The sequence below is a fragment of the Gopherus flavomarginatus genome, chromosome 1 (assembly GCF_025201925.1).
Source record: "Gopherus flavomarginatus isolate rGopFla2 chromosome 1, rGopFla2.mat.asm, whole genome shotgun sequence".
In the NCBI taxonomy this organism is placed as follows: domain Eukaryota; kingdom Metazoa; phylum Chordata; order Testudines; family Testudinidae; genus Gopherus; species Gopherus flavomarginatus.
In genome coordinates, this window is record NC_066617.1 from 152,218,176 (window position 1) to 152,242,596 (window position 24,421).

The 24,421-nt window shown below is 42.6% G+C and overlaps 1 protein-coding gene across 10 annotated transcripts in view; it reads right to left on the reverse strand.

Moving 5' to 3' along the window:
• The window catches only part of KEL (Kell metallo-endopeptidase (Kell blood group)), a 32,448-nt gene extending 13,179 nt beyond the window's left edge, over positions 1–19,269 (reverse strand). The window contains exons 1-9 of one of the 10 annotated variants that reach the window (XM_050943523.1): positions 18,966–19,269; positions 11,973–12,114; positions 10,079–10,282; positions 9,124–9,248; positions 8,041–8,187; positions 5,218–5,283; positions 2,138–2,326; positions 863–1,008; positions 286–412 (exon numbers count right to left, since the gene is read on the reverse strand). In XM_050943523.1, the coding sequence (XP_050799480.1) occupies positions 286–412; positions 863–1,008; positions 2,138–2,326; positions 5,218–5,283; positions 8,041–8,187; positions 9,124–9,248; positions 10,079–10,282; positions 11,973–12,114; positions 18,966–18,992 (1,173 nt within the window). In that variant the 5' untranslated portion in view covers positions 18,993–19,269. Of the gene's footprint in view, positions 1–285; positions 413–862; positions 1,009–2,137; positions 2,327–5,217; positions 5,284–8,040; positions 8,188–9,123; positions 9,249–10,078; positions 10,341–11,924; positions 12,115–18,965 lie in introns of those variants that run through there. The other 9 variants (XM_050943533.1, XM_050943513.1, XM_050943578.1 and 6 more) reach the window with 9 other exon arrangements.
• Between the last annotated feature and the right edge of the window lie 5,152 nt (positions 19,270–24,421).

Below are 24,421 nucleotides of genomic sequence, written 5' to 3' on the forward strand. Positions count from 1 at the left end.
TGTCCTTGTGGAAGTCTCTTAGTGTGGATTGGACTCCATGGGTGCAGCAGCAGGTACAGGGCTGGCTTCCTCCATGGCATCATCACTAGAGGAAAGTGCTAGGAAATAGAAAGTAATGCTGCTATCCTTGTCAGCATATCCTTTCACTCTGTCCCTCCAACATGAGAAACTACTTCAAGGACTAGAGATCAGAGGCAGCAGCCGGGGGTGGGAGGGTGGCCATGGAAGCAGAGCATCTACCGAGCTGCTTTGGGAGCTGGGGGAACTGAATGAAAGTTGACTCACCAACCCAGATTCCCCTGTCTTTCCATGCAGCTTTTCATATAGCTCCCTGCGTGCATCTTGGAACCGGCTGTCGAGGGCTGGGGAGAGGTTTCCAACCAGGCAGAGGATCATATAGATCTGTAGGACCCTGGGGAAAAGACACAAAGCAGCATATTTATAGAGATTAATATATAAGGATCACTTCAGCCAGTACTAAATGCATCCATATCTTGGGTAAACTGTGGCAGCTGTTTAACTGCAAATAGCAATACCACTTAACACCTGAAGACAAGGAGTGATTAACAGTACCTCTGCCTGGAACGGCAGGAAGAATTTAGTTTGGCAGAATATAATTGCCTGAGCTGGAACTGGGCCAGGAAATAGGTCAAAGCTTGCAGAAAGTGCCATAGGATCTTTAATGACTATAAGTGGGAAGAGCCTTGCTGGGTAACTTACTGAGCTTCTGCAGTGCCTTAGTGTTTCCTTGGCCATCTCCTATCTGAACACTGACTCAGTCCATTCGGGTTTAGTTTGACACCTGAAGCTATCACAGCCTCCTCAAGGAACAATGGCTACAATATCAGATATCAGCTCCTACCTCCCCTTCTGCCATTTTCCAATCATCCGTGACATGCCTTTCAAATAATCCATGTCATGCACTGCGATTGGCTGGGAAATGTTCAGCTGCACTGGATGGAAGGCTGCCTGGAGGCATGACAGCCAATCGATCGCAGGTGCCTTTTCCTAAAGGTAAAGCCAAACAGAAATGCTGAAATGTGACTTCCCAGCCTATCCCCAGGACTGAATGGGGAAAACAGGAATGTATCCACGGAGATTGAAGTGCTGGCACATGATGGCATACATCACATTGGTAGATGTGCACAATGCCCCTGTGCCATGTACATTGGCCAAACCAGAAAGTCTCTATGCAAAAGAATAAATGGACACAAATCAGACGTCAAGAATTGTAACTTCAAAAACCAGTAGGAGAGCACTTCAATCCCCCTGGACACTCAATAACAGACTTAAAAGTGGCCACTCTTCAACAAAAAAAACTTTAAGAACAGACTTCAATGAGAAACTGCAGAACTGGAATTAATTTGCAAACTTGACACCATCAAATTAGGCCTCAGTAAAGACTGGGAGTGTCTGGGCCATTACAAAAAATATTTTTCACTCTGTTGATACTCACACCTTCTTGTCAACTGTTGGGTATGGGCCACATCCACCCTAATTGAATTGGCCTCATGAGCACTGACCCCCCACTTGGTAAGGCAACTCGCATCTTTTCATGTGCTGTATATTTATACCTGCTTACTGTATTTTTCAATCCATGCATCTGATGAACTGGTTTATAGTCCACGAAAGCTTATGCCCGAATAAATTTGTTAGTCTCTAAGATACCATAAGGACTCCTCATTGTTTTTACTGATACAGTCTAACACAGCTACCCCTCTGAAACTGACAATTCAGTGGCATAGGAGACTCTAGGAGGCAGGAGAGTGGCAATTTCGGCCAGGTTTCTGCAAGGAGCGCCACACATCCAGAGCCGGCTCTAACTTTTTTGCCACCCCAAGCAAAAAAAAAAAAGGCAGTGCTGCTCTGCCGAAACACCCCATCTCCCCAAGTGCCATCCTGCCCCGCCAAAACAACCCCCCCGGAGTGCTTCCCTGCCCTGCTGAAACGAACAAACAAAAAAACCTCGAGCATCACCCTGCCAAACCAAAAAAAAAACAACACCCTGAGCGCCCCCTTGCCACCCGAAGATTGGCCGCCCCTTACAAGGTGCCTCCTCAAGCACGTGCTTGGTCGGCTGGTGCCTGGAGCTAGCCCTGCACACATCTTCTCTCATCTGGAAGTTCAAGACACACACCTGCAGCTCCCTGATAGTGGTGTGATAGAACAGCATCCCTCTCTCCTGCCGTTCCTGCAGTGGGGTGACCTCCTTCTGGAGGTTGGAGATGAAAGACAAGGCAAAGGAGATGAAGGTGGAGGTAACATTCTGTGGCCCTCCCAACAGTGTCCCCAGCTTCATCAGGTATGAGAAATACACACGGACCACCTGCGATTTAAAACCAATCACCAGTAGAAGAGCTATGAGTTGGGATCTGAGCCATCTCACTCACCCAGCCATTCACCTGGATCCTCCCACCCAACCCTCAATCTTTCAGGGATTTCTCACCAACACAAACCACCCCTTTCATCCCAATGTTCCTGTGTTTCTGCCTGGAGCAAAGTTTGCTGAATAGGACTGTTAGATCTGTGAACAAAACTGAATAATCAATGAGAAATAATAGTGTATAGTTCCCTCACACTTTACAAATGGTTTAAATATAGGGATTATTTTAGCACTGAAATGCAGCTACTTTTGGGCTGGGAGGAGGCAGCTGTTTAATTGCGTGAAGCAGTTGTGAACAACAGTGAACAGTGTGATGCTGTCTTCCCTGGTGCCAGTTCAGGACAGGGCTGCAGGTTAATTCAGTCATATGTTAATAGAAATCAAAGGAATGTCAAAGGTAATCAGGTCAATTCATTTGTAAACACACAAAGGAAATGTTAGTAGTATTGTCTTTGCTTATCTATAACCTGTTGATTGATATCACATTACATTATGTATATCTCTGTAACTAGATAACCCTAGATCAAAAGTGTTAGTGTTAAAATGAGAATGTACTTGATGTGCAAACTTCACAAAAACTAATGAAGGATTGTTATTTGCTATTACATTACTTTTTACATTATGTATATCCCTCTAATTAAATTACCCATCAAACATGATTGGAGCCTTGGAAATGTAAATGAAGACGAGTGCTAAAGTCAAAACAAGGGCCATTGTATTTGACAATGGAAATTCACTGGCTCATGTGGATGAAGACATGCAGATGTCACTAAACTGGGAGGAGTGGTAGATGCGCTGGAGGGCAGGGATAGGATACAGAGGGGCTAGACAAATTAGAGGATTAGGCCAAAAGAAACCTGATGAGGTTCAACAAGGACAAGTGCGGAGTCCTTCACTTAGGATGGAAAAATCCCATTCACTGCTACAGACTAGGGACCAAATGGCTAGGAAGCAGTTCTGCAGAAAAGGACCTAGGGGTTACAATTGATGAGAAGCTGGATATGAGTCAACAGCGTGCCCTTGTTGCCAAGAAGGCTAACGGCATTTTGGGCTGTCAAAGTAGGAACATTGCCAGCGATCGAGGGACGTGATCATTCCCCTCTATTCGGCATTGGTGAGGCCTCTTCTGGAGTTCTGTGTCCAGTTTTGGGCCCCACACTACAAGAAGAATGTGGAAAAATTGGAAAGAGTCCAGCGGAGGGCAACAAAAATGATTAGGGGGCTGGAGCACATGACATATGAGGAGAGGCTGAGGGAACTGGAATTGTTTAGTCGCAGAAGAGAAGAATGAGGTGGGATTTGATAGCTGCTTTCAACTACCTGAAAGGTGGTTCCAAAGATCTAGACTGTTCTCAATGGTAGCAGACGACAGAACAAGGAGTAACGGTCTCAAGTTACAGTGGGGGAGGTTTAGTTTGGATATTAGGAAAAACGTTTTCACTAGGAGGGTAGTGAAACACTGGAATGGATTACCTAGGGAGATGGTGGAATCTCCTTCCTTAGAGGTTTTCAAGGCCAGGCTTGACAAAGCCCTTGCTGGGATGATTTAGTTGGGTATTGGTCTTGCTTTGAGCAGGGAGTTGGACTAGATGACTTCCTGAGGTCCCTTCCAACCCTGATATTGTATGATTCTACGATTCAGATTGTCTTCTGTGAGCAGAAACTATAAATACTGATTCAAAGGAACAATCATCATCTCTGACTGTTTGGACTTTTGGATATTCTATGATTCTATGACTTTTAGAGGGAAGATGCCAAATGCAAAGTGGAGATCCCCAGAAATATCTGGGTTCCCTGAAAAGACTTTCGGGCAACTAGCAGTTTATTATATCAACTGCTATCATTTTGGACCTACAAACTTTGAGTCACTCGTTAATGTATTTTACCTACTTTAACCTCTCATCAATTCTCATTCCTTTTCTTAGCTAATAAATCTTTAATTCGTTTATTAGAGAATTGGCTGCCAGCGTTGTCTTTGGTGTGAGATCCAGAGTACCAAATTGATCTGAGTAAGTGACTGATCCTTTGGGCTTTGGAGTAACCTAATGTGATGTGATTATTGGTTTATATAACCTTTTATCACAAAGTCCAGTTTGTCTGGGTGGCAAGATAGACTGCAGCGGCTATGACTCTATGGTAAGACTGGCATAGTGATCCAGGAGTGCACATTTGTTACTGGCTTGGTGAAATCTACTTATAAAATACACCACCAGTTTGGGGTGTCTGCCCTGTTTTCTGATAGTTCTGAGCCACTCCAGACAGTGAGACAAACAAAATGGAAATTTTGGACAGAGATAGCAGACCAGATTCTTGTTTCTACTTTGATTATCAGGGGATCTTAAACATCCATGGTGGGAAGACAGAACTTTGGTATTTAAGATCTCTTCTGAAAGACCCATAGTCAGTAAATTGCAGCCAATTCAGCTGATCCAGTTCAGGAAGATGAAGAAGACGAGATGACTAAATGGAATTCCAAGGGCTCTCATGTACATTGGAATGAAATGTATCATATTTTAACTAATGGGTTATAAAGTCTTAGTACAATCAGGACAAGTTTTTTGTAAGCCATGTTCCCCTTGACAAGCTAACACATTAAAAAACTGCAACATGCCCTTCCTACACCAGGACTTAAAAACCTGTTACCTAAAAATGTTCCAAAAAACCGTCCATCCTGTCCTAGTGTGGACAAGCCCTGGAATAGCCCCATGATCTCATCAGACACTGAGCACATGTGATCACCACTCACAAACCATTCCAAATCAGGGGACAATTCAAAGTAGATCTCTGAACCCAGTAGGCATTTTTTTGCCTAGCCCCAGCCTCTGACAGGGTACCTCAGGATAATTTCCTTTTTCATTGTAGTCACTCTCTGGTGGCATCTCAAACTCAGGATGGTCAATCTGAGGAAAGGAGCGAAGGAAAAACACTTAGTTAATGCCATAAATGCTAGAGATGGGGAAATAATTTATTCAATGACTTTTGTTTCTTTATCTGTTCAAGAATTTGTCTGCAAGCGGGTTATGATGGTCATAAATTGATTTTATTATTGGGAAGTGTCCTCCAAACAGTTCTAGGCTTAATTTTTGGTCTTCAGATCATTTTCAAGAATTTTGCCGTATTTGACATTTAAATTCAAGCTACATTTGTTAGGCTTCACTGGATACATGGTAAAGTGGTATTATTATTAGGGCCATCAATTAATCACAGTTAACTCATGCGACTAACTCAAAAACTTAATTGTGATAAAAAAAATTAATCACGATTAATCACAGTTTTAATTGCACAATAGAATGCCAATTGAAATTTATTAAATATTTTGGATGTTTTTCTACAGTTTCAAATATATTGAATTCAATTAAAACACAGAATACAAAGTGTACAGGGTTCACTTTGTATAATTTTGATTACAAATATTTGCACTGTAAAAATGATAGACAAAAGAAATAGTATTTTTCAGTTCACATTATACAAGTACCGTAGTTCAATCTCTTTATCGTGAAAGCGTAACTTACAAATGTAGATTTTTTTGTTGCATAACTGCACTCAAAAACAAAACAATGTATAACTTTAGAACCTACAAGTCTACTCAGTCCTACTTCTTCTTCAGCCAATTGCTAAGACAAACAAGTTTGTTTATATTTACAGGAGATAATACTGCCCACTTCTTATTTACAAAGTCATCTGGAAGTGAGAACAGACGTTTGCATGGCACTTCTGTAGCCAGCATTCCATGGTATTTACATGAAAGATATGCTAAACATTTGTATGTCCCTTCACGCTTTGGCCACCATTTCAGAGGACATGCTTCCATGTTGATGGCACTCATTAAAAAAAATAATGTGTTAATTACATTTGTGACTGAACTCTTTGTGGGAGAATTCTATGTCTCCTGCTCTCTGTTTTTACCAGAAGTCTGCTATATATTTCATGTTATAGCAGTCTCAGATGATGACTCAGCATGTTGTTCATTTTAAGAACATTTTCATTGCAGATTTGACAAAATGCAAAGAAGGTACCAATGTGAGATTTCTAAAAGTAGCTACAGCACTTGACCGAAGGTTTAAGGATCTTAAGTGCCTTCCAAAAATCTGAGAGTGATGAAGTGTGGAGCATGATTTCAGAATTCTTAAAAGAGCAACACTCTGATTCGGAAACTATAGAACCCAAACCACCAAAAAAGAAAATAAATCTTCTGCTGGTAGCATCTGACTAAGATGGTGAAAATGAACATCTGTTGGTCTACACTGCATTGGATTGTTATCAAGCAGAACTCACCATCAGTATGGACACACGTCCCCTGGAACGGTGGCTGAAGCATGAAGGAATATATGAATCTTTAGCACATCTGGAACATAAATATCTTGTAACACTGGCTACAATAGTGCCATTTGAATGTCTGTTCTCACTTTCAGGTGAGCAAGAAGCGTGCAGCATTATCTACTGCAAATGTAAACAAACTTGTTTGTCTGAGTGTTTGGCTGAACAAGAAGTAGAACTGAATGGATTTGTTGGTGCTAAAGTTTTACATTGTTTTATTAGTTTTTGTACATCAAATACTAGTTTAACTTTCATGATAAAGATATTGCACTACAGTACTTGTATTAAGTGAATTGAAAAATACTATTTCTTTTCTTTTTACAGTGCAAATTTTTACAATAAAAAAATATAAAGTGAGCACTGCACACTTTGTATTCTGTGTTGTAATTGACATCAATATATTTGAAAATGTGAAAAAACAACATTTATATAAATAGTATTCTATTATTGTTTAACAGCGCAATTAATCGTGCAATTAATAGCAATTAATTTTTTAATTGTGCAATTAATCATGATTACTTTTTTAATCACTTGACAGCCTAATAATTATTATTACATATAATACATAACAACAAAAACTTATGAATTTTTATTTAAATGATGTCAAGAAACCCCATTTAAGACCAGGGCCCAACTGTGCTATGCACATAACAAGAGCCAGTCCCTTCCAAGAGAGCTTACTGTCTAACTAGTCAAAGGCAGATAAAGGGTGAGAGAAAGGGAAATAACTTTATCTGCATGTGCTCACCCTAACCCACTCCCCATATGCTCAATTTCCAGAAATGAATGATAAAGATTATATTATTGTTTTTAAAAAGTAATTACAGAATTAAGAAATGAATGGAAAATGTAAGAAAATGAACTGATATAAAATAGCATCTGGTCTCCAGTCTCTGACAGACAAAGGCTTTAAAATATCCACAACATACCTCATTATGTAATATTACAAAACTGGAGCATGGATGACTCCTTGGCCTCCCAGCTCATGAGGGCTGATGACCAAAATAATTTAGCCCTTACATAGCTGGTGTTGGTTCAGTTCATGGAAGTGCCTAATCCTCTTCTAGTCTCACTGATCTAGTAGCATCAATGATATCCTGCAGCAGTGAGTTCCATGCGTTAATTACACAGTGCATGGCAAAACCGTTCTTCTTGTTTATTTTAATTGCATAGATTTGCAGAGATCTTTTTAAGGAGCTCATGTGTTTATAATACTCATAAGATATGTCCGATTTCCATTGCCTCTCCCAGTAGCTTAAGCAGTTATTTGATCCTAAAGGCCCACAGGTACTGCCCTGACCCTGTCCTTTCTGACTGCCATCTCCTGCTGATCCTGTCACCTGGATGATATTGGTGCTGGGGTCAGAAGAGTTGGGTCCCACATACGCTCTGAAGAAGGGGAAGGTGTTGTATTTGCCCATGAGTATTTGCAGGGTCTGGTTAAAATCGGTCTGTTTCTCAGGGCCTGTGAAGTTCCAGCCACCAATCTGAGGAAATAGAATGACAAACAGAGAGAACTTACATTGGTGGAAAGAGAAACGGGAACATCTGCTAGATACTCATTTCCAAATTTCTCTTCCCCCTGCCACCCAACAGAACATGATGAATATGACAGCCAAGGTTCAGGATCAGTACAAATAATGAAGAAGAATGGGAAGAACCCATGAAAATCTTCACACTCGTTGTGTGACCCTAAAGTGACCCTGTCACTTCACCTTTATGGAATGACATAAAATTGCCATCCAGGGCAGAGGAGAGCAAGAGGATGAGAGGAAGTCACATGAGGGCCACGAGTGAGATAAGGAGGTAGAAGGGGACGAAAGGAAAGTGTCTACACTTCACTGTGACCCTCATGCAGGGCAGTTAGGGCTCATTTTTCATACTTGGGGATTTAAATGCATTCCTTGGGCAGCAAAATTCCATCTGTTTTGCAGGGAGTTTCCTATCCTGCAGTCTGGGATCTTATTGTATTACACTGAGTTCCTGTTAAGAAAAAATATCCCTGCCTGCAGGATGGGAGGAATTCTAAAACTGCAAGGCTGCACGTGCCTGAATGGACATTAAGGTAATAAATACATATTCAGGGCCTGAAATCAGGCAGCCAAATATGAGTGTTGAGCCCATCATATCTATTAGGGAAATGCTGTTTGTGCCTTGGAGTCTCATCAGTTATAAATTAGGCTGTGACTCCTCATTTACAAATTTTGCTCATTCCATGGGCAGAAGCCACGAACTTGCCATCACTGACACCTTAGTCACCAATGACCTGGTGCTGGCAAGTGCAATAATGAAGGAGCAAATAATGAAGCAGATTATTACTCCCCCACCCCCTATTGTTTTCTATCTTTTTCCTGGTAGAACTCTGTTCTGAAGTGTAAGGGTATACATATGCTCAGAAATAGTATTGTATGAACAATGATCACCTGATTTATAAGCTCCTTCAAGGGCTGAGCCCCTTCTGCTTCTATCTGTTGGGTATCCATGCAGGAGTGGTAGAACCGGATGGCTTTTTCCTTGGCTGAGCTTCCAACCCTGAGTTGTGGAACCTCTGAGAAAAGGAAAACACACAAAACACTAACAAGCCAAAAATTAAAGAAGACTAAGAAATAGCATCAGGTGAAGAGATGGGGTTAGTAAGAGGTAATGTGCATCCTGAAGCAGGAACTACAGCTCATTTGATAATCCATGATGAAATGTAGCACACTGGAGCTGCATAGATAAACGCCATGGTCACCAGTGCAAATCAAATCTGGATCTTCCACATTAAAAAGTACAACCCACAATCACCTAAACCAAAGTAGTAGCTTTAGCTGTGAGCAAGGAGGTTTCTGGTATAGTTTCTAGGGGCCCAGACAGTCCAGGAGACAGAGGGATACAGTCACAAGTCAGCTCTGGAGAATCCCAAGAGAGCTTTATGTTTCCAGCTAGGATGGTTATAGCTCTGGTGGCAGTGACAGAGAGAAAACATGGGGATGGTTGTGTGTCATTGCAGGGTTGGTTGTATTGCTGCCCAACTGGTGTGGCTACTTCCACAGTGGTGATGGTGTGAGATGGCAGGAAAATGATTTGGACTTAAGGGGCTGAAGTGAGAGACCATGTGGTTGTTAGTGAGGCTATGGTGACTGAAATGGTTTGGTCATTTTCTGGGGAAGTTTGCAGTGATATATGTTGGTGGTTGTGGTGACAGGGGGATGGTGTTATTCCCATTGGCATGGTCCCATACTGGTACATGCTGGGTTCATGGTTGTGGTTGCAGTGACAGAGAGGTAACAGGGGTTGAGTTTGGTCCCTGTTGGGAGTGGCTGCACTGTTGTATGTTAGTAATCAGAGCTCTGACTGAAGAGCTTGCTGGCAGTACATACACCATCCACTCCCTACCTAAAAGCCTCTTCAGGATCAGCTGGTTTTCTTCCAGCAGGACATCAAACACATTTGATGACTCCATAGTCCCTGTGCGCAAGTGGTTGGCTTCCCAGTTGCCACAGGCATAGCCATAAAAATCCTCACAGGGGTCTATGGTGGCATTTCTCACCTCCAGGAGTCTGGCCAGTAGCGTGAGACACTCCTTGGTGTCACAAGGTTCTGAGCAAGAAGCAAAGACAGGAGCCATCATTAGCAGAGTGAAGGAAATTCAGGAGAACTGTATGAAAATATAGGAGAGAGGTTATTTTGAAGTTTTATTTGTGGTAAAAATTCTATGCTTTTGACACAGTGTTGGATTCTTTGAAAAATTATTGCTGAACAGAGGATAAAGTGTATCCTATGTTTGACTTTATGGATGGATGTCAATAAGTACCAATTAAGAGAAGCCATTAAAATAAAGGATGAATAGTCACCCCAGGGAGAAGGTCCAATCTTGGCACAACCCAAATGGCCACACAGCTGATTATCAACAAATTTCTCCTCCTATTTTCATCTTCTTACCACATTCCCTGTGTGTCAGTGGCTGTTTGGCAAAGTAATGACCCCAAGGGAATATGATAACCACTACAAGGTTAGGAAGGGAGTAAACACCAGAGAGGAAGAGAAGGGCATAGCTACGGGAAAAGAGCTAAACCTGAACAATGATATATCAGGAAGCATTTTTCAAAAGTGAGATCTATCAGACCTTTTCTACAAAGGAAAGTTGCACCAGTCCAATTTATGTTAATTTAAAAACTGATTTAATTAAGCCCATGTAAACTCCTGGGTAGACACTCTTATTTTGTTTTAGGAGTGGTTTGTGTTGGTTTCCAGTTAAGTCAGTTTTTCCTGAAATAAGCCATTATTCAGTCAAAATAATAATACATCTTTAGTTAAACCCTTGGAAGTTTATGTCTAGACAAGGCCACAGGCTGCAGTTTAATGTCTCAAGGTGAAGGATGGAAGGGCCATTGTCTGAGACATAGGAAACTGGCCTAATCAGAGTCCTGGCTCAGACCTTCACTGGTTGGTATGATGTATGTGGGAAAAGGTGGGAGACAGAGAAGATCTGAACTAATACAGTCCTTCTGTCTCGAACTTCTAGGGGTCTATAGTCAGGGGCTCCCCAACCCTCACACATGGGGAAAGGACAAGAGAGGAGTTAAAGGGAAATGCCAGCTAAGGGGAAAATAAGTAAACTGGGGAAGAGGATGTGTATGACTTGGCCTCTTCATATTTATAGATCCTTATAGCAGAGAGCTGTCTAGTGGTTAGAAAAGTGGACTGCTTGTGGATCTGGATTCCTGGGCTCTATTTCCAGCTCTGCCACTGACAGGAACTCTCTAATTGTCTTATTAATATAAGGATTCCATTGGTTGGACCTGTGAAAACTAGGACGGGTCTATGAATTCAGGGATGGAAAGGAAGGGCAATTCCAAGCCCCAACCCCAAATTCTAGACTTATCCACATTTCTGCTGGGTCACCTACAGACAGACCAATACTGCTCAGAGATACAGAAGCTGTGAGTAAGAGGGAGGGGATGAGAGTACTGTAATACAATAGCTTTTAGAAAGTGAAGTGCTGCTTTTCATGGAAGCTGGGCCATGCCACACTAGGTTGGCAGGAAGCCTGGGAGTGAGGAGATCTCCACATGGCAGGGAAGGCTTGGAAAGGGGTAGGGCAATATCTCTTTATTAGAATATCTTTACTTCAGACAATTATGTTTTCCTAAGACTTAGGAATCGTCCAGGGCCTGGACCTCATATAGATGCTCAGCCCAAAAGGCAATTAAGGGAGAGGAGAGAGAGGAAGGGGTCTCACTGATGGGTCAGATGTGAGGGAAGGGAGAAAGACTGTCATGTCTTGTACCCAGGCCCTGGTGTAGGATGGTGTAGGCAAGAAGCAATGCAAACCCAAGGACAGTGCTGAGCATGAGAGCACACAGGAGCAGGCTCTTTCCCCGGAGACATCTTCTGTTCTTTGCAGCCTCTCTTGGATCCTCCTCACAGGGCTGAAAAGGGGGAATTAGGAAAAGAGAGGAGATGAAGAGAGAAACATTTCTATTAAAGTTATGCCTGGTCACATGCCTCCCAGCTCTACCCATTCTACTAATATTGACACAGGAGAGCTGGCAACCAGAGACATTAGTAATTGTACCAGTTCCCCAGCTGCTTCAATCCATGCCTTGCAGAACCTTCAACAGCAGTTTCTGCACCTCTTCCTTACCAGCTGCAGCAAACCTTCCTTTTCTTTCCATTTAGCTGACCCCTCAATTCCTCCCCAAAAATCATTGCACTAACATGCTGCTATCCCATTGTTCATTCTGCTTGTATGTTACCCCCTTACCCCACCCTGTGTCTCTGTGGTCTGTTCAGACTGTAAGCTCTTCTGGGCAGGGACCATCTGCTGCTTTGTGTTTGTACAGCACAATGGGGGCCCAATCTTGGTTGGCCTTAGGCACTACTGCCATAAACATGATTAATAATAAACAATAAACATAATAAAATCAGAGAAAAGATAAGAATAGAAAACCCAGGCGGGGAAGGAGAAATGTGGAGATGGTACAGAAAGAGAAGGATGCATCGGTGCAGGAGACAAAGCTTTCTCAGAGGCTGATCTGAGAGTGTGGAATTGGCTCCTCCAGAAACTAAGGACCATCCCAAACCTCACCACTTTCTGCTTCAAGCGCAAGGTGTACTTATTCAGCCTGCCTTCTTTACCATAAACACAGAGCCATAGGTATATTTAAGCAACAACAACGACAACACAAAACTAAACTAAACATTCTACCAAACAGAACACTCTCGTGCAACACTCTTCTCCCCATGGGAGAGTATGAGAGAACTAACCAGACATGACAGACGTTAGTCATGCTGCTTAATGCACTACTGGAAGGTGCTCATACATCTGCTGGAGGCTGCTCATACACTACAGTGATGAGCGTGATAAGATCCTATACAGAGCTGAATAAAATAAAAGGAGAAGAGCAAAAAGCAGTATTATAGCCCCAGATCCATAAAGGTATTGAGGCTTCTAACTTCCATGATTTCAATGGAATTTAGGAACCTGCCTCAACATTTTTATGGATCTGGGCCATAATGCTTAGCACACCTAGTATTTTACATAGATTATCAGGATTGGAAGGGACCTCAAGAGATCATCTAGTCCAACCCCCTGCTCAAAGCAGGATCAATCTCCAAATGGCCCCCTCAAGAATTGAACTTACAACCTTGGGTTTTCCTTGAAAGGCAGCACAATTGTTAATGTGGGATTTTCAAAAACAGACATTCCAGTACTTGATCTTGCTAGTGAAGGCAGGGGGCTGGACTCAATGACCTTTCAGGGTCCTGTCCAGTTCTATGACATAGGTATATTGCCATATATTGTATTATTATTATATTAGGTGCCCATTTCCCACTTGCTTTCAATGGGTGCATAACTATGCCTTTGAAAATTTGCCCCCAACTAATTAAGGCAGGATTTGGAATAGGAGAAAGGAAATCAAATAGACAGAAGCTGGGCCTACACAGCACAGAAAACATAGAAAGTGACCAGACATAATACAATAAAGAGAGAAAAATTGTTTTCTTCCACCCTTTGATCCCACTGTGATGGTAACACACTCTGAGTTTTACTCTGAAAGTGAAGACAGTCTCAGGGAAGGGGTGGAAAGGGAGGGAGAATTTGCATGGCTTAAGAACAGAGAGGAGTGAGTACCCTTTTCTTCTGTTTGCAACTCCTTCACTCCCTCCAAAACCATTCCTTGTGCCCCCTCTTTACCCCTGTAATATGTTTCCCTGTTTTTCAACTTGGCAGCCTGATTACAAGGTGTTCAAAATGCTGGATTGCCCTGGTCTTGTGCTCTTTGAACGATATATCTAGATCTAGATTTAGATCTAGATCTCCTCCTCAAATGCTGAAAGTTGTGGTATAAGAAGACAAGAAGCAGCAAGATGTGACTTTTGATTTCCTGTGGAAGCTATGATTCAAAGCACACTCTGCACAAAGTGTATTAATATTTTCCTTATTAAATAATGCCTCTGTTAAATAGCAGTGATTAAAACAAAGAAGTAAGCAAGCAAGCAAACAAAAACAGACATTTAGAGTGATCTCTCCAAATCCACAATTCTGAACAATGCAGGAAGCTGAGATTTTAGGGTCTGTGCAATGAGGGACATGACATGAACAAATGTTCCTAAAACACTTCATATTTCCTAAACAACAGCCTTTGGATTTAGCTTATCTGTTCTTGATGTTGGGTTTGAAGGAATGACATTCAACTTTTGAAATAACAGTGTCTTGGGTCTGCTTGGAAGAACACTGATCTCCTCCCTTAGTGCTGTGGGAAGAAGATACAGAGCAGGAGGATGCCTCCTCTACCTTTCATGGCTAGATACACATGGCCCAGCACAAACTAACTAACCTTGACCATAGCTCTGGGGGACCGTAGGGAGGAAGGGGTGCCTCTGATCTACAGAATTTTTCACATAGTCTCTGGTTTCAGTCTAGTTGCAGCTCAGCTAGGTCAAGATACTCAAAGGGATTTGGCAATGGGATATGGAGGCTTTTACATCTTGTTCCAATCTGGCCTGAAGTTGTGGGGTGCAAGACAGTTGGATGGCTTACATGAGACTGAGGAATGGGATATGGAGCCTATCATGTGCAGGTTGCCCCTTCCAACCTGGCCTCAGGTAAGAGAGAAGTAAGAGGGTAAACTGGCTGTATGGTTGGAGGAAATTGAGGAAGAAGATAGAGAGTCTTTTACCTCCAAGCCATCACTAGCTTCAATTAATGAAGGATTGTGGAGTCTGAATGGTTTACAGAAGACTGAGGCGTGGATCAGCATTTCCAGTGCTTCTCCATACTGTGGGGATTGGATATTCCAGGGTAAGGGATGGACATGGGCGAATGGGGTATGGACTCTGTCATTTATAGGTTACATATACTAATACAGATAGGATTACCAGGCATCCAGTTTTCAGCCAGAACACCCGATCAAAAAGGGACCCTGGCGGCTCCGGTCAGCACTGCTGACTTGGCTGTTAAAAGTCTGGTTGGTGGCACAGCAAGGCTAAGCCAGGCTCCAGTGTCAATAAAAGCAGATCTCCCCAAAGCTCTGCTTACTTCATGAGCTCCTCACAGAATAAATGGCCAAATTCAAATTTTCTGTTTCAGTCTTTAAGGTTAGACACAGAATCAAGTAAGCCAAGTAATCACCTGGGCAGATACTGAAAAAAAAGGGTTTAATTAAAATATTTTTTGTGAATAAATGTATAAATAAATATATCATTGCTGATGACTTGTTTAGAAAAATTTCTAAACAAAAATTTTAAAATATCCAAAACTTTTAAAATGTTTGAATTTTTTATTTCAAAATAGTCAGAAATTTCTCAGTTTCTATTTTACTTACTTCCCAACTTTCTTCCCCTGAAAAAGGGGGATGGGAAAAGTAAAGAAGTTAGAGAAATAATGGGAAAACCCCACTATCTCTTATTTAAATTACTCTCTACAGGAAATATATGAAAATAAGTGTCTATATAGCGAGAGAAAATGGCCCCCCCACACACATTTTTACATTCCCTTACCTTTTTAAAAAATGAGCAGGAGTAAAAATTGATACAAGTGGGAGGGGATCCAGAAATTCAAAACACATTTTTTCAAAATTAATTTTCTTTTCCCTTTTTTTTCAAAAATTGAAAACAATGTGAAAAAATTTTAACAAAACAAAATAGTTCATTTTCTTTTTAATTTTTGTTGCTGAGTCTTTAATCGTAATTTCAACCAGTGCAGTGCTAGAAAACATCTTTGACTGTCTCCATAGATGTCTAATCAGGAACTATGAAAATGTTAGTCTGGACAGTTAATCCTGGGAAAGAAGAACTCAGAGCTTTTTCAGCAGCTGGCTCAAGAGATAGAATTCACTTCCCATGAAAAACAAGCTCAGAGCTCACAGCTCTTAGAGCAAAGTATCAAACTTGCTTCTTCAGCTGATCTTTCCCCACATCTGCAATAAAGGAGATGATAGAGGAGGAGAGGAAATTGCTGGAAAAAACAACCCAGAGTGTCTAAGGAAGAGGCTTTTGTCTTGTGGTGATGATAATTTTGTAAGGTGCTCAGATACTGAAGTGCTGAATGTGGGAGAAATTCTTGGTGGTTGGAGGGAGGAGAGAGAGAGAGAATCGGCATCTTAAGCAAAGATATATCTAGAGGTGAACAAAGCAAGGAGACAATTTTCTAAGAATATTAGCATGAAGTGGAAACTGTATTTTGACTCAACCATGTTCACAATCCTATTTGCTTTCCACGAATATTCAGGCACTGAAGTTTTACTAACACCAATTCTTGCCAAATTTTCCATTTCAGCCTAAATGCTTGAATAGTCACTGGAAGCTAGTTTCTAACATATTATTTGAGAGTACAATACACAATTTGGAATTTACAATGTGAAGGTTAATTACATAAGTCATCCACTCGGGGATGTGAACCATGTGACTTATAAACTAAGAGGACGTGAACTGAGACTGTTACAGTTAGAGCCAGTAGAATTATTTGTTGCAAATAAAATCTCCAAATAACATAGCCCTTTTTCTGTTTGTGACAGATTTCTGCCTATGCATTCACTGGGCCTGGTTCTCCATTTTCATTAACATTTACACTTGTGCAAAAGGAGGGCAAAGCAGGTGTAAAACACTAGCAACACAGAATGGTAGCATTGTACATCTAATTTGCACTCAGTTAGTACGGGTGTAAATGATTAAACAAAAGGTGCAAGACAGTGGAGAATCAGGGCTATTATTTGTAAGTATTCTCTAAATAACTTGAATGAATTGTCTTCAGCCACTGGGTTGTTCACAAACTGTTCACTTTGACCATTTGCTATTCAGTGGGCCTGAGGTGTGATTTGCCATGGTAATCACATGCAGGGGTGGATGTAGTCTCCCAATCCAATGGGTGCACATTGCCTCCTCCTCCTGGCCCTGCTGAGGGAGCACTGGCCACAAGCAGCAGCACCCTTCACCTCAGCACTACAATCCTAATACTGTCACAAGGTAGATGGGAGGTCCCAGGGAGCGGTGGGTGAAGTGGGTAGGTTGGAGAACAAGCCTGCCTCACCCTCACCCTCCCGAGCAGAGGTTCTTGTCTCTTGGGGCTCTGCCCAGTTCCCCGCTCCAGGCATTGTGACCTGGCACCGAGGGTCTCACTATCATTCAAATTTGGCCCAGCCCCCCTTCCATCATGACGGAGGAGTGGCTGATCCAAATCTGAGTGGCGCTGCAACCTGGTGCACAGGGTCCCAACACCACTCACTCAAATTTGGGCTGAACACCCCTCCGTCATAGTGGAGGAGTGACTGGGCAAAACCTGGGATGGGGGCCATGTGCAAGTGAATCCAGTGCACCTTGGTTAATCTGGGCCTGATTTCTGAGGGTGTACTTGCACCCAGGACCTCCACTAAAACCTGGTCACATGCTATTATTATTTATGTTCCCAGATTTGGAGCCCCAATCCAGCAAAATACTTTAGCACGTGCTTAAATCCATCTCTGTTTAACAAGGCACTTAATCACGTGCATAACCAATGGGATTGAAGGACACATTGAAAGTGAAGTACATACTAAAGTGCTTTGCGAAATAGAGATGGTTTGCTGAACCCTGGCCTGGAAGACTGAAAAGTGTGAAGCATAAAAACAGCCAATAAAAAACTAAAATAATGAATGACACCTACTCTTGTTCTTATGGGAATATGGGTATTTGTCTGTAAAAGAGCCATTCCCCAAATATACATGCCTCATTTGCCTGAACAGAAAATAAAAATGAGTATGGACACAAACAAATGGAACAGCAATTCAGAATACAAACAAAGGCTTATGAACTCTGTCTTTTGCTGTATTCAACAGCTTAATTATAATCTAACAGATATTTTGAAAATAATGTTATGTTGATTAGTTACATAACTCATATGGTATTGTTTCTGTTCCATTTGGATCTTATATATTTAACCAAATTAGCACGACTTGGCAAATGTACATTTGATTATAAATTTGCAGTTATGTTGATTAATTACATAAGTCAGGAAAGAGAAACAAAACCACATGACATATAATTAGGCAATACAATGTGATTTTCAATTTGCAAATATTTCCAATTGAAGAATGATCTCTAGGCTAAAAAAAAGTGTTGAAAAAAATTGCCAATAATTCTGAATAAAGAGGTCATCTGGAATTCTGAAATTTGTGTGCAGACAATTTGTGGATACTATAAAAAAAAGAAACTCATCAGATACATTATTTGTTGCAAATTGTTCACTTCGGTCTCAGCATAACCTAAATATGGCCATCAATGGGAACTGGTTTTCTGAAACCTTTAACTGTGGACAGCAATTCCAAGACAAAACTGCCCACTGGGATGACTCTGAATTGTACCTAGTTCTAGCAGCAGTTACCAATTGGAATAGCACAAAATAAGCCTCCCCCTGCAATTCACTCACTCTGACACAGAGATATGGAAAGAAAGACTCTTAGAGATGTGGGCAAAGCAGGGGATACAGATAAATATAGAGACAGAAAACTCTGATATCTTGTCTCACCGGCAGCAGGGAGGGAGAGCCAGGAGTTATCTATGTGTACATTAGGCAAGTCCAAATAAAGTTGAAACTCAAACTTCATAGATCCCCCTGCTGGAACCTGAACCCCTAGTGTTGGGCCCTGTGCAAGTTCTTTTATACCCTAACTCTAAAGTGCAATTGAGTCCGGCTGTCCAACCCTCTTCAGGCACAGAGCAGGGTAAGAGTGAAAGAGAGTCATAGAGAGGGAGCACAACTGAGTTAAATGATATGAGTAGGGGACTAGAATTCTTTCCCTACCTGCTGAGGAGTCCTTGTGCCATTCATTGCGGAGACTCTCCTGCTCCCTGTGTGGTTACTGCTGCTGCTGCTAGGTTGTCTATGCCCTACTCGTGCCCAAGGGCTGATAAAAAACACAGTTCAGATCACAGGCAGTATCTCCTTCCCACCTTGGCTGAGTGCTCAGAAGAGGAGGAGGAGATGGGAACAAGGGCTCTGAAAAACACCCTTAAAGAAAACAGGAGGCAGAGAGGAGAGATATGGATACATTTCTGCAGCTCCCCGCCCACCTTCTCCTCCTGACACCCCTTCCTCCCCTGACAGTGCATTTTTGCTTTCTACTTCCCTTTGGGAGAGCAAAGTTCGACCACAGTTTATCTATCTGTCTGAGTCACCCTATGCACCTGCCTCCTCCCGACCATGCCAGGAACCCATGTTGGTCACAAATATGCAATTCTTTCCCCCGGCCAACTCACCACTTCTTCCTTCCTAGCCCAGCTGCCCTGCTGTTCCTTGCACTGCACATGCCTGCTCTGATGTTCAAACTGCCTGTTTGAACCTGCTGTTCTGGGCCCTGAGGCCTTGTCTAACCTCCAAGATAATGAGAGTTACAGATTCTGGTGCTCCTTCTCCCCCAGAAGGTGCAAAAATCCACGTGTGCTTCTCCTGCTGCTTCTACAACAGCACCAAATTCTATTTCCAGCAGGAACAGAAATGGAATTCTGATTCTCTTCCTTCTGCACCCAGAATCCATTCCAGGGTGTCAGGTACACCCCGTGTGCATTCCAGTTTGGTACAAAATAGCAGCAGCCCACTTCCCTGAAGACCCTTCCTGGGAAGATTTAAGAGGTGTGGTTCCTCCACTTCGAGAAACCAGATGGTGGTCCCGTGAAGGTTTCATGACAGGAGTGGGAGTCTAGGTTACTTCCCCCAAGACCCCTAAAGCTTAGAGACATGGAAGGACAGTTACAGAGGGGTGGCTAGGACCTATTTGGATGGTGAGAGTTTACAGAAAGGTTAGATCTGAGCAGAGGTCCAGCGCAGGGTCCTCCCTCACCACTCCACTCCAACAGACTCCCCAGATGAATGTGCCATTGTCTTCCCACACTGCCTTTGGGGTATACAAATAGGTTTGGATTCCAGCTCAAGTTTTCAGATATTTCCCAAGTATTAGCCCCCACCCCTCATCTAACAGTGAGGTTATTTTTGTATCTGTGAAGTGCATGTGAAGATTCATAATTTTATAATTATGAGGTAAGGATATTGATCCCTTATGAAGCTGAAGTCAATTACTTACCCCAGGTCCTTATACCTCTAGGGTCATCCCAAGTCATACATCTCCATATCCATCTGATGGTTCTGAACAGCCTGGAACATGGAAGTCCCTGTAGAAGTTTTCTTTTTGTGCAGCTTTTTACCCTGTGTCATCCCCAGCTCAGCCTCCATTTTACAGATGCTCCTCGAATATGCAACTAGCTGTGTATGAGAAAATAGCTCTTGGGTCACCCCAAATCAAGTCTCTGAGACTGAGGGCATCATGTTCAGAACCATTTGACAGACACAGGGACATAAGACTTGTGTGACCTGAAAGATGTTATGTCAAACCACCAGTTATTTATTTAAATTAAGAGCCCCTGAACAATGAACTGGGATCCTGAATAAGGGGATGGGAATAGGTAAGTCATTTCAGCCTCATGATTGCTTTATTTAGCACACCTTCTGTTATCCCCTGAGCAGCATAAACTATTGTCCCCAGCCAGTATAGGGAGAATAAGTGTGAAGTGAAAGAGTGATTTATATCATGTGACTGAGGTACTCAATTTGTCCTCAGACCAGCTGATAAGGGTCTCCTGACAGATACCTGAACCCTCATGCCCATGTCTTCACTTTGGCATGTGCTTTCTCAGACAACTGGCAAGATGAATTACAGCAGTATTTATATTCATATTCAAGCTCTTTATCTTTGCTTTCAAGGCCCTACACAATTTAACTTCTACCTACTGCTCAGCTCATGATTATTTTTGCTCCCTGCCCCTTCCAAGCTGTGTCTAGCTGATCCTTTCATGTCCTCTGCCACATTTGTCTCTGTGCCTTTACCATGGGGTGCACATTCCTGTACTCTTCATCCAGAGGTCTGCCATTCCATCTTCTCCTCCTTCAAATCCCTTCTCAAAACATAGATCTTCCATGACACTTATAAGCATCTGTGAATAAACTGGCCAAATTTGTTGACTGCAATTTGCTCTCTGACTCTGTCCCTCTGTCACCCTTGCACCCACAGGTGCTGGAACTAGGGGTCCTGGGGGTGCTGCCGTATCCACTGGCTTGAAGTGGTTTCCAATATATATAGAGTTTACAGTTTGGCTAAATGGCTCTCAGCACCCCCACTATGCAAACTGTTCCAGCACCTCTGCTTACACCTGGTGGTGCTAGCAGCAACAAGGGCCAGGTTCCATATCTAGAGGTTTCTGTTAATATTGCAAAAGAGGAAATGCCTCGAGCTCCCACCCAGAAATCTGGGGAAAATAACACCTCTAAGAGGCAAGCACAGAGTCTGTAAATAACAAGAGAAAACTTTTATTGCCAGGGAAAGGAAACCCAGCATTAATTTTGGAAAATACCATAATAATGATTCAAAAATATGCAACCTATAAGTGAACTCCTGCCCCACAATATCTTGGGCAATGTCCTTTGCCTCAGTTTCTCACCTGGTAGAGTAAAAGCCTGACAGACAAATGTCCTTTAACATGCTGCATCTCACTCACAGTCAGTTGTCCAAAGTCAGCAAAGTCCCAGAAGTCAGGGGTGCTTTCACATGGGTTCAGCTCCCACCACTGACGGGGGCATGGAGCAATGCCTTTTCTGTTGCTCCCTGCTATCACTATTATCTATGCTGCTGCCACCTCTGCATCTAACTGTGATGGTTCCACTACCAATCCCAGTTCTTCACCATTTCAATGGGTAGTGGGGAACCTCACTGCTGCTGCTGTACCCTTTGTGTTGTATTTCAGTGCAATACTGTCCCTACACAAGGTCTAAGGTTCAACCCCCCTAGACCAGCAGTTCTCAAAATTTAGCAACCTGAGGACCCCCATTTTGATTTTAAAATTTTCACAGACTCTCAAACCTCCTGATTAGCCCCAGGCCCCTGCCCCCACTCCACCCCTGCTACTCTTCTTCCCACCCCCTCCCCTGAGCACACCCCATCCTCACTCTTCCCCCTCCCTACCAGTGCCTCCTGCATGCCACTGAACAGCTGTTCTCCAGTGTGCAGGAGGCATTTGGGGGAGGAGTTGATCAGTGGGGCCCACAAACCCTCTGAAGTACCCTTACAGACCCCCAGGGGTCCACAGACACCAGTTTGAGAAATGCTGCTCTAGACCTTCCCATCAGTGATTTTACCTCTAGTCATTAATTAGTAAGCACAAACAAGGACTCTCTGAGTCTGACCAGCTTTGTCTTTAGACACTGAAGGGGAGTATCAACTGGTACAGACTTTTTAAACAATGCCTTATCAGCAGATAGGAACACTCATTCCAATCTTCTCTGACTTGCACTTGGATTTGGCATCACTATGCCCTGTTTAATGAGTAAGGTAAGAGAGTGAGGTTACAATGAGGGTGATCCCCTCAATTAGGGCATATTAAGTTCTGCTGCCCTTTCATCATACAATCAGGATAATAACGTTTCATTATCCCCAGGTCCAAGATTAAAGTGAATTTTAACCCAAAACAGCCAAAATTGATTACTTTGGCAAAGCAGGTCTCTCTGCTTTTCAGGGGTGTCTATGCACATACAGTCTGCTCCTGAAGTCTCTTCCTCCAGTTCAGCAATAGAGGATAGAAGAAAACTTATTCTGACTGTTTACATATCTAGCTAGCTACTTAAATACTTCCTGTAACTGAGGTACCTGAGAGCCTCCTAAAATTAAGGAATGTACTCATGAAATAATATTTACCCCTCTCCTCTCCAGTTAGCAGGGACTGGGCTTTTTATGCTCTTTGAGGCACAGATCTTATCTCCATTTTTGTATGTAAAGTGCCTAGAATGGTTTGGGCATGATACAACTTAAAATAAATTGGTTTGCTAAATAGGATCAATTCTTCTGCTATTCAGCAAACTAGATTCAGCTTTCCTGACCCAGAAATGTTGATGCTTGTTTAGACTCTAGTTATCTTTTAAGAACATTTTAGCTCCTTTCCTTGAAGTTCACCCACACCCTTGAAAAACAAAATGTTGATAAGTACATTGGAAGCTCAGATGGAGGAATAGCTGCCAACAAAAACCATCTAAAAATATACACAGAGTAAAGGAAGCAGGGGTCCAGTTTTCAGAGTTGCTGAACATTTACAATTGTGCAGGGCTCAAATTCAGCCAGAGGTGTCCAGAGTGGAGCTCTGGTAAATATTTTTAAACTTGTGGGGCAGAAGCCCTGAGCCCCAGCACCTCCAACAGGGCTAAAGCCGCGGGACCAGTGTCTCTCAATGGGCTGAAGCCCTGAGACCCACTGCCACCCCACATGGGGCTAATGCCCTGAAAAGCTCTTCAAGTGAAGCCCAGAGCCAGGCTGAACTGCAGGGCAGAAACCTTTAGCCCCACCACTCCATCACTGGGCAGAAGCCCTGAGCTCCCCCAAGCCAACAGTTGAAGCCCTGATGGGCCTTGAAGTTTTTATAGCATGTTTGTGTGTGGTGGTGGGGCTGGGAAATAATCTATGAGAATTTAAGCCCTGCAACTTTGATGGAAGTCGTTGGGAGCTGTTGCAGCTCAGATCCTCTGAAAATGAGGCCCCAAACACATTTGGTTTTAAAATTACTGTGAAACATGAATTGGCCAGCAATCAACATTGGAAACCATCAATGAGAGAATGAGACTGGAATTAACTTCAGTGAATTTCTTAACCAGATGCTAGGCACTGATAGGCTTTTTTTAATGTATGCCCCACCAGTGGGAAAAATGTAATTCTTATTATTATGACCTTGCTATGTATTCTCCGTGGTACAGTATATAGACCGTTTTACTTATGGACTCATAGACTTTAAGGTCAGAAGAGACCATTATGATCATCTAGTCTGACCTCTTGAGTGTCAGTGTGAGCTGTTTCAGATCTCACAAGCTAAGGATAGTCAACCTTCATGGAGATCTAAGGTGCTTCAAGAAGTAGTGCCATTTCCTCAATAGAGACCACTCATCCCTCTGTCAGTGCTCACTGCAGTGACCAGTATGGCACTAGAGGGCGCTGTGCTGTAGCGGTATGGGTGGCTCAGTTTGGGGTGCTGTCCCCTCTGAGTCAGCACTGACCCTAGTGCCCCAGAATGGAGCTAGTGTGCCCTAGCATAGTACTGGGTTGCAGGGAAAATGATTAGTAATTTGATAGGAAGGTGCCGCGAGTCATTTAGCTGTGATATAAAGTGACTCTTGGCCATTAAAAATTCAATGGTATTTTTTCTCCAAGAGTAGGGGATGTTAAGCCCCAT